The 17,787-nt window shown below is 43.8% G+C and overlaps 1 protein-coding gene across 2 annotated transcripts; it reads right to left on the bottom strand.

Moving 5' to 3' along the window:
- Positions 1-1,646: 1,646 nt before the first annotated feature.
- Positions 1,647-11,455, bottom strand: LOC124152423. Of its 2 annotated transcripts, none has more exons than XM_046525357.2 (4): positions 11,329-11,455; positions 8,495-9,398; positions 6,010-6,117; positions 1,647-4,161 (listed from the first exon to the last, which is right to left on the bottom strand). In XM_046525357.2, exons 2-4 carry the CDS (start codon positions 8,701-8,703, stop codon positions 3,474-3,476), a joined length of 1,005 nt encoding a protein of 334 aa, XP_046381313.2. In that variant the 5' UTR covers positions 8,704-9,398; positions 11,329-11,455; the 3' UTR covers positions 1,647-3,473. The 2 variants fall into 2 exon arrangements, with proteins under 2 accessions (XP_046381313.2, XP_046381314.2); XM_046525358.2 differs by lacking the exon at positions 11,329-11,455 and adding an exon at positions 9,592-9,642.
- Positions 11,456-17,787: the final 6,332 nt, after the last annotated feature.

Below are 17,787 nucleotides of genomic sequence, written 5' to 3'. Positions count from 1 at the left end.
ATGCAATAGTATAGTTGTCTCCAACTATAAAATGGATATATTTCACCCGTGTGAAATAACACTTTGTAATAGATCTACTTTCAATCTACCTCAATTACTAGGGTTTTCAGAGTAAGATCATAAAACTCATACAAGAAAATAGATAATTGTTGTGTATCACTGTATATGCGATGTAGACACGTAGTGGTCTAGGGGACCCTTGGAGATCCAGACGGAGATAGGTCTTCAGCAACCCATGCTTGCCGTAGAAGGCGACTGCTTGTCGTAAGAGGCGACTAACGGGATCGGGTGGTCAGGCTCGCTGACTTGGTTGATGCATGTCATCCTAATTGCGTGGATCGATGCTCATGATGTCAATCACTAGATTGTCTGGTCCAGACTCGATTATTTACAGACCGCCATCATATAGCTGGAATATTGCTGAGTGCGGCGGTAAACAACATACACGAACAAAACAAAACTTAAATAATCGAGCTGTATCACCCACATGCCATGTGTGATAACAGGACCCCATCAATGATATGTTTCTTGACATGCTCTTCTGCTATTGCGGCACTATCACAATTATAGCAATGATTTGTCTGTCACCAGTCATGTCTGAATTGAGGTCTACTACAGACATTATATAATCGAGCTGTATGACCCACTTGCCATGTACGATTGCAGACAGACCGGTTCACTATGAATATGATGATGCACCCGACAACTTTCGCGACATTCAGGGTGTTTTAATGTGAACGGTTCAGCATGGCGAAATGAAGTGAAGTTTAAACAGATATCCCCATCTATCACTGTACCCAGCGTCTTATTCCTTGCTCATGGATCATCAGTTCTTTTATATTCTTATAAGATTTCTGAGGGTCAAACCCACAACAATTTCAAGCGGATAACGCCACCAAAAGTGCTACATAATCATTACAAACATGACTCTACCACATTGAGGTGGACACAAACGCTACTTGCAAGCTGCTCGAGGCGCCTGTTCTTGAAAGCGGACACTTAGATTTCCACGCTTCACAAATTTGATAAACTCAATTTCTACCTAACGACGAAGTTCCATGACTACATATTTATAAAGCTTTTGTCTATAAAATAAGGAAGAGCTTAACAATCTGTCAAGACAATTTTGATTTTTTTTAAAAGTTTTTCAAGATATGTGTAATCAAACGAGGGCGTCGTGCAGACTTTACCAACCCTAACTTAACTACCCGCTCATTTTGAGTGAGTGTGAGTGAGTATGGTTTTACGCCGCTTTTAGCAATATTCAAGCAATATCACGGCGGGGGACACCAGAAATGGGCTTCACACATTGTACCCATGTCGGGATTCGAACCAGGGTCTTCGGCGTGACGAGCGAACGCTTTAACCAATAGGCTACCCGACCGCCCCCGGCTCATTGTGAGGTGTAAACAGGGCACTATGGTTTGAAACTTGATGTATAATACTTGACTTGTTACCCGATTGATTGATCAAAATACCAATCTTCGCATTGGGAAGCGGACACTTCCGTTCTTGGACTCAAACCCAGGAGTACGTCCATACGGGGTGGTCACATAGCTTAGTGCAGCGTTGTACAGCAGATGTGTATAATCTTGGCCCATTGTGTAATATGAAAATGGCGACAAGAAAAACACTAACAATTCAAATTCAAATTTTAATCAATAAATGCATTGTATATTTACAACATCACAGTCATGGTTTGGTAATTCTCTCTCATTGCAAAAGCAAATTCGAAAAGCAGAGACCTTGTTGGCGAGTTGCAGCTGAAGGGTCACCAAGGGCGACCCAGCATCACGATCGTTAGTATACAGAGCCACAGGGTATGAGACTTCACGTTCACGTTAATAATTCTTCTTCTGATAAGACATATAAAATTAACACCTTCCCTGATGTCATTACATTTACAAGTCACTCTAGAAGAATTATCTGCGGTTGATACAAAAATACGAAATGGAAAACTCGGATCTTGAGAGCAGAGATATCTTTCTTCTGTACATCCAGTTTCTTGTGTTCATTTCCATGTACAAGATGTCTTTGGAATCAGAAATTAGTGCGTCTCTTGTAAAGCATATTAGCCACTGCAATTGCTCACAACTGTCAGTATACCCGAAACACCACAGGCGGGTCAAATCATCCACACCATTTTCTAATAAAGACCTAAGGTGACGAAACACTTGTTAAATTCAAGACACGCAATCCAGGTCTGCTAAAATAACAGCATGACTTTAGGACAAGTACCGTTACTCCCGAGGAAACATGTGTACCCAGACAGCATGTTTTCCGGATAAGAAAGTACCAAGTGCAATTTGATGTTCATACGAAAGACAATATTATTGTCGCAGATTGAATGCACTCAGCACGTGAGCTCCAGCGTCGGTAGAACGTATAAAAGTAAAACAAGAACAAGGGACGCTGGCTCTATAGAATAAACCTGCAAACTCTGTAGAACCAAACCCAAACTCCTCTTGTGTTTTGAAAGGCAACACCATGAACGCCATAAACATGATCTGTTAGTTCATCGATCCGGATCCCGTCGGTCTGGAAATGTACATTTAGTATATGAAATCATGACGGGTCTATAGTCTGTGATAGACAGATTGGGTAAGTGAGTGAGTGAGGGCTTATCTCCGCTTTCAACAATATTTCAGCTACAGCAAGAGTGAGTGAGTGAGTATGGTTTTACGCCGCTTTTAGCAATATTCCAGCAATAACACGGCGGGGGACACCAGAAATGGGCTTCACACATTGTGCCCATGTCGGGAATCGAACCCGGGTCTTGGTCGTGACGAGCGAACGCTTTAACCACTAGGCTACCCGACCGCCCCGCTACAGCAAGAGGGAGCACATCTCGAAGTGAAGCACGCCTCCGACAGTTACCACCTTGGGGAAACCCACAGGTTTAGTGCTGACCAGCCAAAGATCTTAATCAGAACATAACCAAAGGTGAATCCAGAGCATTCGGATCCTAGCACATTTAAGGGACAGAACTCTACACGGGGGATCTGCAGCCTCGTGCCATGACACGTTGTCTTTTTCTTGAAAGGGCAGACATGAACAGTCCCGTGGTCATGCGAAAAGGTCTTATCCATAAGGATGGATCATGGTATCAACTCAAGATCAGTTTTATGTTTGGGTTAGGGTGGCAATTGTTTTACAAAATCCAAGTTTCATTATTCATTACGTTTGTGCAAATCAGAAATATGAGTATTGTCATGAAGTCTGACAAATAGTCGCAGAGTTCCTCTTGTAGAAACAATGAGTAACCATAACGTTGACTGGTGTCACCTATTCGAGGCCTCTGCCCCCAGAAACTGCGCGCATCTGTTTCTGCAACGATGTCCAACGTCGTTACCTTTCAAAATCTTCTTTGATGATGCACACATATAATCATTAGGCACAAACTCGCTATATAACACTCTCTGCTTCGAAAAATTATAAAGATCATTGACTGAAGGTAGTGATCACATATTGTTCTACGTGGGACTGTTTATGCTGGAAGGAGAAGCGGCATTGGCCTTCATTGAGAGGAAGGCACGGGAAGACTTCATAGCAGACATCGTTGGAACCATGGAGGTGTTTCTAGCCTGAGCCACGTTCGCCTTCATCTTAGCTGCCAAACGCATCATTTTCACCAAGTCCTCCCGGGACTTGCTCTTACAGAAGGAGTCAAAGGCTGCTTCGAGTCTCTGTCTGTCCAGCGTCAACGTGTTGTACCTCTTGCCCACAGGGCTGGTAGGCGCGCTCTCGTTCTCCTTCAAATATCTGAACAGCTCGGCAGATCCTTGCAATTGTCTTTTGGGAACAGGCTTCTCGTTAAATGATTTCACTTCGTCCAGGAAGTTCTTGATCTTCTCCTCCAAGGGGTAAGCGGTCTCGGGTGCCTCCTCCTCCTCTGACTCTTCTGACTCGGAGTCAGAAGGCGGACGCTCCCCGAATGTCACAAACCTCTTGGGACCGAGGTTAGGCGGTTTTGGTTTTGGTTTTGGTTTTTCGAGAGTTTTGGGTAAAACAACGATCGTCTGTATCTTTGTCCTCTTGGAGGGCAGAGCTGGCAGCTTGGACATCTTGTCTTCCTCTATCTCAGTCAGGAAGACACCACGGGATTTCCTGCCCAGTGGGCGTGGTGGACTCGAGCCGCGGGATGACCCCACTGGGGCTGACCTGTCGAGAGCAGATAGGGAATATGAGGACATGGGAATATGAGGACATGGGAATATGAGGACATGGAAATATAGGACATGAGGATACAGCACACCGGAATGTTGGACATGAACATATAGGACACGGGAATATAATCGCAAATGCAAACATAATGAAATGACACAGTTTATTTGCACTTTGTATTTGTATACCTGTACATACCATCACTCTGACATGCTCTGACTTTTGCCTGACTGACGTCTACAAGCCTGTTCTATCCATACCATGTCCACCATCTTTAATCCCAATTCCTGGACAAAGCCACTCACACAACTTCATGCATCATACACCGTGCCCCGTTTGCGTTTGGTTAACATTGCGTTTCCAGCCGTAGTATCCCACAACCATCAATCCATTCTCCCACAGCTGAACCCATCCACTAATCCCACATATCCACGACCCACCCTGCTGCACAACACCAAACACCTCAACCCTCTACAAATCAACCCAGCTCATCCTTCCAGAGACACACGCATTCCACCCGTACACAGTTTCACCCATCCACCTTTTCTCAAGACCTACCCAGTCCATCCTTCTATACAGATCCACCATATTCTATTCACCTTTCTAATAATCCACCCCATCCACCTTTGTACAGTCCTACCCAGTTCACCATTTTAGTCCACCCTTTACAGATCCACCCAGTTCATCCTCCTTCTATACACCCACCAGCCTACCCTCCTGTATGTCCACCCAATCCACCCTTTACAGATCCACCCAGTTCATCCTCCTTCCATACACCCACCAGCCTACCCTCCTGTATGTCCACCCAATCCACCCTTTACAGATCGACCCAGTTCATCCTCCTTCCATACATCCACCAGCCTACCCTCCTGTATGTCCACCCAATCCACCCTTTACAGATCCACCCAGTTCATCCTCCTTCCATACACCCACCAGCCTACCCTCCTGTATGCCCACCCAATCCACCCTTTACAGATTGACCCAGTCCACCCTTCTAAACCATCCATCCAGTTTATCCTCCTTCTCAACATCCACCCAGCCTCCCCTCCTGAACACCCACCCAATCCACCCTTTACAGATCCACCCACTCCACCCGTCTACGGATCCATCCAATCCACCCTTTACAGATCCACCCAGTCCACCCATCTACAGATCCACCCAGTCCACCCATCTACAGATCCATCCAGTCCACCCTCTACAGATCCACCAAGTCCAACCGTCTACAGATCCACCCAGTCCAACCGTCTACAGATCTACCCAGTCCAACCGTCTACAGATCCATCCAGTCCACCCTTTACAGATCCACCCAGTCCACCCGTCTACAGATCCATCCAATCCACCCTTTACAGATCCACCCAGTCCACCCGTCTACAGATCCATCCAGTCCACCCTTTACAGATCCACCTAGTCAAACCGTCTACAGATCCACCCAGTCCAACCGTCTACAGATCCATCCAGTCCACCCTTTACAGATCCACCCAGTCCACCCGTCTACAGATCCATCCAGTCCACCCTTTACAGATCCACCCAGTCAAACCGTCTACAGATCCACCCAGTCCAACCGTCTACAGATCCATCCAGTCCACCCTTTACAGATCCACCCAGTCCAACCGTCTACAGATCCATCCAGTCCACCCTTTACAGATCCACCCAGTCCACCGATCTACGGATCTACCCAATCCACCCTTTACAGATCCACCCACTCCACCCGTCTACCGATCCATCCAATCCACCCTTTACAGATCCACCCAGTCCACACGTCTACAGATCCATCCAGTCCACCCGTCTACAGATCCATCCAGTCCACCCGTCTACAGATCCACCCAGTCCACCCGTCCACCCTACCTGCTCCTGTCCTTCATGTCCAGCTGCTGAAGCCGCCTCATCTCCTGGGCGGAGTGGGACCTCTGTACAATCAGCTCCTTCTGCCGGGACACCAGCCGGTTTTGGTACCTGGGGACAAGGAGGTGCACTGTTACATACGCGGAGGGGTCATTTCACTATAACTTTGACACAGGGTAGTAGACCTTCTACATGTAGGGAGTGACGTGCTAGGCAGGGCATGCTGTATTATTTGGGTAGAGGATAATATGATAATTTGTGGAGGGGGTGGGCTTTTTGGGGGTGTGGGGGGTGGGAACGATATATTACACACTGAATTGAAAATGCTATATTACATGTCAAATGGTGGAGAGAAAAACTATATACATCTAAAGTATACTCCAATGTTTGATGGTGGGTGGGGGGTGGGGGGTGACTGTTACAAGGCTAGAGGAAAGTGCTATATTACACAATGGGAGGAAAATGCTATATTACACGAGAAGAAGAAAATGCTATCTTACACAAGGTGAGGAAAATACTATATCACGCAAGGAGAGGAATATGCTATATCCCATGTTGGAGAGAAAAATGTTTTATTATATACTTCAGTGTGAAAGAGGCTGAATGTAAAGTGATAAAAGTGATATTTTCATTGTAGTGAACACAACATTGATATTTCACTGCAGTGAACCAAACAGTTTGACGGAACTATTGTCATACAAGAGTACCCCTCTCCCCCCCCCCCCCCCCCCCCCCCCTTAAATTGTCTCCCTTTGTCGTAAGTGACTCGCCCGTACACAAACTGTTGACGTTTTTTACGTTAGGTGAACATTGATAAGGCAAAATAATGATAGACAGTCGTTTATGGAGTTAATGTCACTTCTTGACGTTTGTTATTCTCTCGAAAATGTTTCAATATAAACTGTAAATTTCTCGTTTAACTCGTTAATCGATATTGTTCGTTTCGCAAAGCGCCATTTTTGTAACTTGACCAGCATGTATTCTTTTGCTTCCAACAGCGGTCTCCTAGTTATCAAGAATATTTTTTGTTAAAGCTGATTTTGTATATAATCATATTGAAATGTATGATAAAGAAATTTCGTGACTTTTACTTTTGTTTATATTTTTCAAGATTTGGAAACACGAACCTACCTTTTAAGTCGCAAATTCAAGGGGTGAACCCTGTGTGTTAGGTAGGGAGAATTTACGTTTCAAAGTTTTACATTTGTAATGAAATAATTTAATTTTTGGGTAGACAACTACACAAAAAGTATATAATAAATAGGATCTTCCATGTGTCGAGTGAAATATCATGTTTCTCTCATCTCGTGATGGGGGGAAAAGGAGGTATTTTACTCGTGAAAATATCTCATTTCCTCCATCACACCATGAGAGAAACATGATAATTCATTCGACACATGAAATATCCTCTATATATTCGTGTTCATGTCATACTATGTTTACGCTACTGGTGCCTGGATTTAGTCACTCGTGTCGAAAACATACTATGACATGAACACTCATATAATGTCCTCTATATATGACACGTGGGGAGGAAAATGTTATATTACACAGTGGAGGCGAAAATGCAACATTACACAGGGGAGAGGAAATGCTATATTACACAGTGGAGACGAAAATGCAACATTACACAGGGGTGAGGAAATGCTATATTACACAGTGGAGACGAAAATGCAACATTACACAGGGGTGAGGAAATGCTATATTACACAGTGGAGACGAAAATGCAACATTACACAGGGGTGAGGAAATGCTATATTACACAGTGGAGACGAAAATGCAACATTACACAGGGGTGAGGAAATGCTATATTACACAGTGGAGACGAAAATGCAACATTACACAGGGGTGAGGAAATGCTATATTACACAGTGGAGACGAAAATGCAACATTACACAGGGGTGAGGAAATGCTATATTACACAGTGGAGACGAAAATGCAACATTACACAGGGGTGAGGAAATGCTATATTACACAGTGGAGACGAAAATGCAATATTACACAGGGGTGAGGAAATGCTATATTACACAGTGGAGACGAAAATGCAACATTACACAGGGGTGAGGAAATGCTATATTACACAGTGGAGGCGAAAATGCAATATTACACAGGGGTGAGGAAATGCTATATTACACAGTGGAGACGAAAATGCAACATTTTACAGGGGAGAGGAAATGCTATATTACACAGTGGAGACGAAAATGAAACATTACACAGGGGTGAGGAAATGCTATATTACACAGTGGAGACGAAAATGCAACATTACACAGGGGTGAGGAAATGCTATATTACACAGTGGAGACGAAAATGCAACATTACACAGGGGTGGGGAAATGCTATATTACACAGTGGAGACGAAAATGCAACATTACACAGGGGTGAGGAAATGCTATATTACACGAAAGTGGCGTGTGTGTGACAACCCCGTGCACCACGCCTTTATCTCCCCCGGGACCTCAAAGTGAGCCAGGAGATGAAGCCAGCCTACCTCGCCATGAGCCTCTTCTCCACGGTGATGTCCTTGACGAGCGTGCTGATCTGCTTCTGGTACAGGTCAACCTCCTTGATGTACTGGGTGCCCAGCGTCTTGTGCTTGTTGAACAGCAGCTGCGAGTGGTTGGGCGACAGCATCACCTCCACGTTCATCGTGTGGTCCTGCCACGACAGGTTCTTCGTCTTTAACAGTAGCAGCGACATCGTCGACGAGATTTTCACACGTTAGCTAACTAGGAATCCTGGTTGATGGCGCTCACCACTGTAGTCAGTGGACCCAGTTCACAAAATGCGTAGTTGTCTGCGTTTTATTCTATCCTAAAGGAGACATGTAATCTAGTTTGTATAATCATGTATAATTATGACTAGGTGTATAGAGTAACAGTGTCTATCTGCGATAAATCCAGAAAACAAACCTAATCAGAATTTCATTTCATTCCTGCGTGGTTTTCTCAAAGTATGACTTCTGGTCCCAATGTGGGTGTCAGTGGCAACAAAGTCTGCAGCGCCACTATAGCAATCACCATGGAGACTGCCTATACTTTAATCACTCTCCTATAGGTCACTCTTCTTGTTGTATTCCCGACTGAACTCTTCGCGATCCTCAAACTGTTACGCATAATATTGAAATCTCTTTTCGTGACCTGCATTGAAATACCAGCAGCTCCACCATTGATTAACAAATCATCTGCGTAGCTCCCGTTCCTTCAGATTAATTGCAGACAATTGTATCCTGAATAGTATTAATCAATACAAATGTTCTTCAGAAGTACAAACTACAGTTTCAGCTGGTGTTATATTCTACAGTCATATTCCATTCTGCAGATCAGACTAGCAGGGGAATAAACTTAGGATAATCCACTGAGACAACGTCCTTCCATATCTGCTTCCAAAGACACCTGAAAAGAAAAATCACTGCGTGAGTTCCAATCAGACACCCACCACGTATAGGTACACCTACTTCAATACTGGCGGGCGTTAAGCCTTACACGAACGTTACCTGGGGGAGTCACTACAACGGCACACGGCAACCCCGTAACGCACAGCAGCAAACCACTGTAACGAGGTAAATAACAATATTGATGTGCAAACCTCGGTACACCTCTCGCTCGTCTCCCAGAACCCAGTCCTCACAGAGAGGTGGGGGGTGTATTTTCATAAACGTATACAAGTGTATATCATGATGTACACACTACCTAGGAGATATGAAAGGTCCGTGCTGCCACCTACCTCCTTCCAGCAAGCCATGCTCCATTAACCGTCGTCAAGCTAATCTGATCCCATCTCCACCCAGAGTAAATGTAACAAACAGTTGGGGAATAGGATCCCGTATTTCTGTAGGATAATCCTGGCAATCTGCTACCCATGATTATTTCCTTTGTGAGTCAGTGTGGGAGATTACAGCATACATAATACTCACGCGTTATGAATGTATATAGGCCCGCGACCTATACAGGGTTTAAGACGAGTTCCTGAATACAAAACCAATATATTTTGCTTATGATTTTTTTAATTTTATTCTCTGGATGATTTGCTAAACTAACTTTTTAGAAGGGGAAATTGTCGATTTTATGGCCAGGAATATCACCAACTCTGTGACTGTTAGGGTGGGAAGTCGTTTCCGCTTGTAGCGTGGCAGGCAACGGGTCGATGCTGGCCTAACAGTAAACTTGGTGGCTTGGATCAAATCTCCGGAATACAGAGGTTTATTAGCCTGTCTGCTCAGCGTAGGTGAAAAACACAAACTAAGAGCACGAAGTGGAATTATAACTGGTCGGTGTCCCATGGCCTAGTGCCAATATACTTCCAGCTTAGGTCTAGATATTGTAACATGTACGGCGTGACATTGAGACATATTCTCTGTGCTTTAGGGTACTTTTCAGCTGTGAGATGATACACATATAAGGTTCAAGTTAGCAGAGAAATTTTAATTTTTTTATGACAAGGATCAACGTTCATATGCGTGCTGGCTGCATGGATGACGGGGACGAACACGTGTATTTATCGTTACGATTGACATAATCAACACATGTTTGTGAGCAGGGAGTAATACTGATAATATAGTATATGCTCGGTGATGAACTTAATAAACAAATAGAAACAAATAAGTAATGTCGTTTTTCTGCCCTAGCTGCACATCCTACACTACCCATTTTCGAAATCAAATTTACTCATGATTAAATGTGTCATATTGATACTGGTCAATTCAAAACTAACTCCCTCTCCCTCCTCCTCTCTCACCCCCATATTCCTCTCCCCCTCCCCCTCTCTCACCCCAATATTCCTCTCCCCCTCCCCCTCTCTCACCCCCATATTCCTCTCTCTCTCTCCCCCCTCCCTCCTTCTCTCTCACCCCCATATTCCTCTCCCCCTCCCCCTCTCTCCCCCCCATATTCCTCTCTCCCTCCTCCTCTCTCAACCCCCATATTCCTCCCCCCTTTCTCACCCCCATATTCCTCTCCCCCTCCCCCTCTCTCACCCCCCGTATTCCTCTCTCTCTCTCCCCCTCCCTCCTCCTCTCTCACCCCCATATTCCTCTCCCTCCCTCTCCTCCTCTCTCACCCCCATATTCCTCTCTCCCCCTCCCTCCTCCTCTCTCACCCCCGTATTCCTCTCTTTCCCCCCCCCCCCCCTCCCACCTCCTATCTCATCCCCATATTCCTCTCCCCCCCCCCACCTCCTCCTCTCTCGCCCCCATATTCCTCCCCTCTCTCTCTCTCTCTCTCTCTCTCTCTCTCTCACACACACACACACACACACACACACACACACACACACACACACACACACACATTTAAAAGAAAGACTTTACCATATAACTTCACTTACCTGTAGGTGTGATAAGCCAGTTATTCACCAGCTAAGAACATGTTTCTATTTTTCGAGTCCACATTGTGTAACATCTCCATCGCTATAAACAAACACCTGCCTCCCCTGCCTGCACTGGTCGATGTGCCTTCTGATGGCCGACTGGTATCTCCGGGCGACCGGGGTGCTGTTTAATAATACACGACCCCTGCCTGATGATAGTTCGGCTTGATTAAACCAGCGGCCATGTATCTAGGAGCCAGTCCAGTAATTGCGTCAATATTGACAGTTCCTATGTAATGTCACGTAAAGGAATGGTAGGTCATTGTTTTTTAAAACCGTTTACACATTTTTGTTTCAAATATTCAAAATAGGATTAGTCGCAACGAAAATAAAATTTGTGATGATGGTATTTTAACTGTTTTGTTGACGTGCATTGACGTAGCACAAAAAGCAAGTGCTTACACCTTGAAATCGTTACAAAAATAACATAAAATAGATATTTTTACAAAAGTATTTTAGTGTGTTCTTCATTTCAGTCGTTTGTTATAAATTTAGTTACATGATCTTTTGTAAATTTACAGGATGATCTGCCTGTCAGTATCAAAATTGTCGTTGATGAGTTTTTTCGATGTTGTTTTCTTGTAACATTCCCTTTGTCCTTTAGCGAACACCTGGTGTCACAACTGATTTTCAATGGTCCTTTCATATAATTGTCACAGCTATTTTGCCCTTTATCGATGAAATCTGTCTCGATGGACGATCTAGAGTCATAATTCTCTTGTTTTTTATGTTTTATGTTGTATGAGGATATCTGGGTTTGATCACAATAATCATACTGTTTTTTACTTAAAATGTGTTATGTACACCGTGGTAAGTATATTTTGTGATACCTCTGTTTTCGATATGTGGCACTGGCCTGCTTGTGTTGGATGAGCGTTGTGAGTGTTAAAGAAATCAAGTACTGCAATAGGATTGCTCTCATTCTAATGTTCCCGAGCTGTGCCCATGACGTAAGTATGAAGTTGGTTGGTTGGTTTGATGATTAACGCCGCACTCAGCAATATTCCAGCTTTATGACGGCGGTCTGTAAATAATCGAGTCTGGACCAGACAATCCAGTGATTAATATCATGGACATCGATCTACGCAATTGGGATCGATGACATGTATCAACCAAGTCAGCGAGCCTGACCACCCGATCCCGTTAGTCGCCTTTTACGACAAGCATAGTCGCCTTTTACGGCAAGTATGGGTTGCTGAAGACCTATTCTACCCCGGATCTTCACGGGGTAAGTATGAAGAGTGCCTGTGGTGTACATTCTGGTGTACATGCTGTCTGTTAGCTTTGGTTCGTTCGTTTGTTGTTTAACGCCGCACTCAGCAATAATCCAGCTATATGACGGCGGGCAATCCAATGATTGACATCATGAGTACGATCTACGCAACTGGGATACGATGACATGCATCAACCAAGTCAGCGAGCTTGACCACCCGTTCCCTATAGTCGTCTCTTACGACAAGCATAATCGCCTTTTACGGAAAGCATGGGTTGCTGAAGACATATTCTAACCCGGATCTTCATGGTCCCGTCTGTTAGCGTCCGACAAAGCATGTCCGTGTTTCTAGTTCTATTAGATGTACAGGTAGAAGGTACCGTTTTAACACGAGATAACAACCCTTATTCTATCTTCTTTAATTGGAGGGGTCATTGTTCCCAAGTCGTCTGAGGTGCCACAGTTCGATGTGCAGAGTTGCCTCCCTTAGACGGGCCAGACACCCTTGATCGTAGATTCGAATTCCAGATTCGCCCTGATTATGTATATGTTTTTCAATACCTAACCGTGCTCGTGATTTCACCAAATCGGTAAACGTGTGAGACCTGCATCGCTTCGGGCATTTCTCCCACATTAAGCTGACTCGCCGTGATATAACCGTGATATAACTGAAATGCTGTCCACAGCAGGGCTATACCAAACTCACTCTCTCACTCATTATTCAATTTGAATGTTGACTTTTCAAACTGCCAATTTTGAAAATGAAAATGTTCCGATATAAACGTCGACTGTAATATATCACGATGTACACAACAAGTTTGTCAGTTCATTTTTCTGACGTAAAATAATCTAATTACTTTCTCCTGATAACATTCAACCTGCGGTGTGTCACACTGTCGTCACTTATCAATTTCCTGTCAAATGTTATTTTATACAAAATATAATGTTGTGCTATGATTACATACATTTGGAAACACTAGAAATGGATTATAGTCTGCCACATTAGTACACTGGAACGAGAGAGCATGGATGTCCGCTGACAGCGGATCACAGGTTTTCGGGCGTCATACGTTTTCGGACGGTCCTGTTAATGGCGATTACTCGCGCTATAACTGGGAATGTAGCATCACACAGACATTGTCAATACTGAGATGATGGCTTGTTTTTAAGAGAAAATTGTCTTTCAAAAGTGAATGATATGTTTTACAGTTGTTCATATGTTCAGAGAGAAATCTACGATTGTTTGTTTAGCGTCAGAAAACCCATAACACGGGGATCTATTAAAAATATATTTTAGGAAAAAAATGTTTCCTTTTATCACCATTAACAAGAGACGTGTGACCCGGGTGCTTAATTATAAATTGTATTAAAGCGGATCGTTTCAGTAAGATACATTTTCTTCATAATGCTGTCAAAAGATAGAAGATTCGTATCTGATCAGATGATGATCGATTTCATGTCACAGTCCGGTGTGTACCGTTCAGTGAGGGATTACCTCAGAGTGGTGCGCACACGAACAGCTGATTATCTGCGAGCAACTTGACCTGCGCATGCGTAGTGTACTCGCTTACAACCGGGAAGTTCGATGTGAAGTTGATGTCGGATTCATATGATTAATGTAAGTTGTCCAAAATACAAATGAGTATCGAGCGATCGAACACAATGTTGGTCGGACGACTACAATCGTATCCCACGGCGCTGATCCAAGAGATGTAAATCGAATAAAACTTAACAGCTTTCAGTCTCTTATAGGAGTAGTAGTTTTATTCCATATAGACCAAATTAAGAAAACAAAAAAATAACAAATTAAATAAATCAAGTGCATGGATGAAGACATGACCCCCTCCCACCACCACCACCACCCCCCCCCCCCCCCCCCCCACCCCTCCCCCCACCCCCCACATCCCTCCTCTCGGTGATTACATTTGAACGTTAACTCTTGGACATGTGAAATTACAATTATCTTTACCTTTGAGCATACAAAATAAGTATTTAGATACATTATTAACAATTTTAGAACGCTCATCTTGCAACAAATGAACAAATTGTAGTCAATTTGGAACTCAACATAAATATTCAGATAGATAGTTGTCTCAAAGTAGTGTGATAAGGACACATCGAAACAACTTGTTATTCATCTTCATTAATACAAAAAGGAAGAATACGATTTTCAAATGCTAACTTTGCTAATTTGCCCGCCTACCATTTTCAATCATTAGATTATGAGAACCCACCCTGAAGCATGTTAAGGCTATTCTATATTTGGTGACATTAATTCATGTTAAATATGTTTCAACAGTAAGGGAATATTTAATATTCAAGTAAAGCCCAGTTTCATGAGCGACTTCAACTTGTTTCGCCACATGAGTATATACATCTCTTATCCTTTGCTTAAATTAATTTAAAAACCTACCTTATTTATCCCTTTCTCAGACAGCCACACATGCCCATATTGAAAAAAATATTTCTCCAGTCAGGGTAACCCATGTCCTTTATTCTTGTATATAAAGAGCATTATCTTACAAAGCTTACAGGAAGTATGAACATGAATTACAGTGGGGTAACGCGTACTCAGTTAACACGGCTGCCAGCGCCCGGTTATGTATTGTTTCCTATAAGGAATCGGGGGGCACGGGTGGCCCAGTCGTCTAAGGCGCCGCGATTCGCTGTGCAGAGTTGCGTCCATTGGTCACGCCAGAAACCTATGATTGTGGGTTCAAATCCCGGTTCGCCCCTATTGTTTCTAGGTTTGTCAGCACTATACCCGTGCTCGTGGGTTTCACCGAAGTGGTAAACGTCTGAGACCTGCATCACTTCGGGCTTTCCTCCCACATTAAGCTGACCCGCTGTGATCTAACTGGAATACTGTTAAAAGCGGCGTTAAACCCAACTCACTCACTCACTCACTCTTATAAGGAATCAGCGAAGCAAATCTATCTGTGCGTGTAAAGGTAAGTTTGTTTTTGTAACGAAATTCAAACCGCTAAATTACTTATATATGTATTTATATGTTTACTTCTTTAACCTTTGTCAATTATGATTGTTAGAAAGATGCATACTTGGCCCATGTACCAAGAACCAAGATAAATAATAAATGATATGTGTAGATAGGTGTACACACACACACACACACACACACACACACACACACACACACACACATTTGCATGTATAGTTATAAGTTTATATAGTTTATATGGTAAGGCACAATTATTTGTATACATGTAGGTATATTATGTGTGCAGGTATGAAACATGCTACATACATGCTTAACGCGTAGATAGTAAAGGTGGGTTGTTTGTCTTCAACACGGAATACTAGCAACCAGGTGAAAATGTATCGATCTGGCGGGGAAGATCTCGTGCGTGTTGGCGGTCCCCCTCAACGCTGCAGCAACACGCCACCTGACGGCGTCTCACAACCGGAAGTATCTTCCCATTCCCCCATCGATGACCTCTGTGAGGCAGCTCTTCTGGGCCTGGATTTCCCTTCCCGTAAATCTTGCATTACCCAGACACCGTCTTGCTGTCATGTATGTCACTTCATTCTACTCTGGGGTTGCTAATGGCAAAAGCCTTACATGAAACTATCTTGCTCAAAGTGAACGTGTCAACATTTGACGACATGAAACTAGCTTTGAAATGAAGCTTTAACGAACGAGACGCCTTTTTCACGAAAAGGGGAGTGCATGAGTGAGTGAATGAGTTTCTGTGTTAAAAGAGGATATTCTAACAAATATTCAACCAACTGATCCCCAAGACATTAGCTGACAGACCGACAATTTTAGGACTTAAGTAAATATAGCCTGTGATTTATTATCTAAATTAGATGAAAGAGCAAATCTTATGTCATTGTAAAATGCACACTCATATATCTGCTCAACTATAAGCATAGCTAAACTGCAGGGGAAAAGAAAGTATACACCCAAATTTGATGGTGGCTACGCGAAATAAACATGAAATGATTACTCGATGGTGATGTATTTGTTGCTGGTATATTAGGTTGTGTTTTGACCTTACATTTGCAGTGCTTAGGTGATTGCTTACAGCCTAGTTACGTTTTGATAACGTGCGCAATTTTTTTTATCAGATCGAAGTTTCAGGTGTATACTTAGTTCAGATTCTATATACAAGATGGCGCCACGATTTAAAATGATCTCTGCAGGAAACGTACAAGATATTAACGGATGATCCCCACTCTTTATCCCCCTTCACATGGACGCTCGAACAACCTCATATCAGTTGGGGGTAAACGTGGAGTGGATTACAAAACCCTTGTGTTGGTGTCAGGCAAGGGGACACTTCTCGATACTCTTGTTAGTCAGCAGTAGTGGAGATTCAACGGTGAACCAAACGTCAGCAACACAGTTACAGTGAAGTATCACACAACCAGCTACAGTAAACTACGCTTATAACGAACATGCTTTATAACGAACACGCTTATAACGAACTGACTGATATAACGAACAAAGGACAGGGAGTAGACCAGACACTGGGACACAAAGGACAGGGAGTAGATCAGACACTGGAAGACAAGGGACAGGAAGTAGATCAGACACTGGGACACAAGGGACAGGGAGTAGATCAGACACTGGGACACAAAGGACAGGAAGTAGATCAGACATTGGGACACAAAGGACAGGGAGTAGATCAGACACTGCAAGACAAGGGACAGGAAGTAGATCAGACACTGGGACACAAGGGACAGGGAGTAGATCAGACACTGGGACACAAGGGACAGGGAGTAGACCAGACACTGGGACACAAGGGACAGGGAGTAGATCAGACACTGGGACACAAAGGACAGGGAGTAGATCAGACACTGGGACACAAGGGACAGGGAGTAGATCAGACACTAGGACACAAGGGACAGGTAGTAGATCAGACACTGGGACACAAGGGACAGGGAGTAGATCAGACACTGGGACACAAAGGACAGGGAGTAGACCAGACACTGGGACAAAGGGACAGGGAGTAGATCAGACACTGGGACACAAGGGACAGGGAGTAGATCAGACACTGGGACACAAGGGACAGGGAGTAGATCAGACACTGGGACACAAGGGACAGGGAGTAGATCAGTCACTTGGATACAAAGGACAGGGAGTAGATCAGACACTGGGACACAAGGGACAGGGAGTAGATTAGACACTGGGACACAAGGGACATGGAGTAGACCAGACACTGGGACACAAAGGACAGGGA

Source organism: Haliotis rufescens, unplaced genomic scaffold (genome assembly GCF_023055435.1).
Source record: "Haliotis rufescens isolate VD_foot unplaced genomic scaffold, xgHalRufe1.0.p SCAF_8, whole genome shotgun sequence".
Taxonomy (NCBI): domain Eukaryota; kingdom Metazoa; phylum Mollusca; class Gastropoda; order Lepetellida; family Haliotidae; genus Haliotis; species Haliotis rufescens.
Note: the sequence above shows the minus strand (reverse complement) of the source record. Positions and strands in the feature narration are given on the sequence as shown.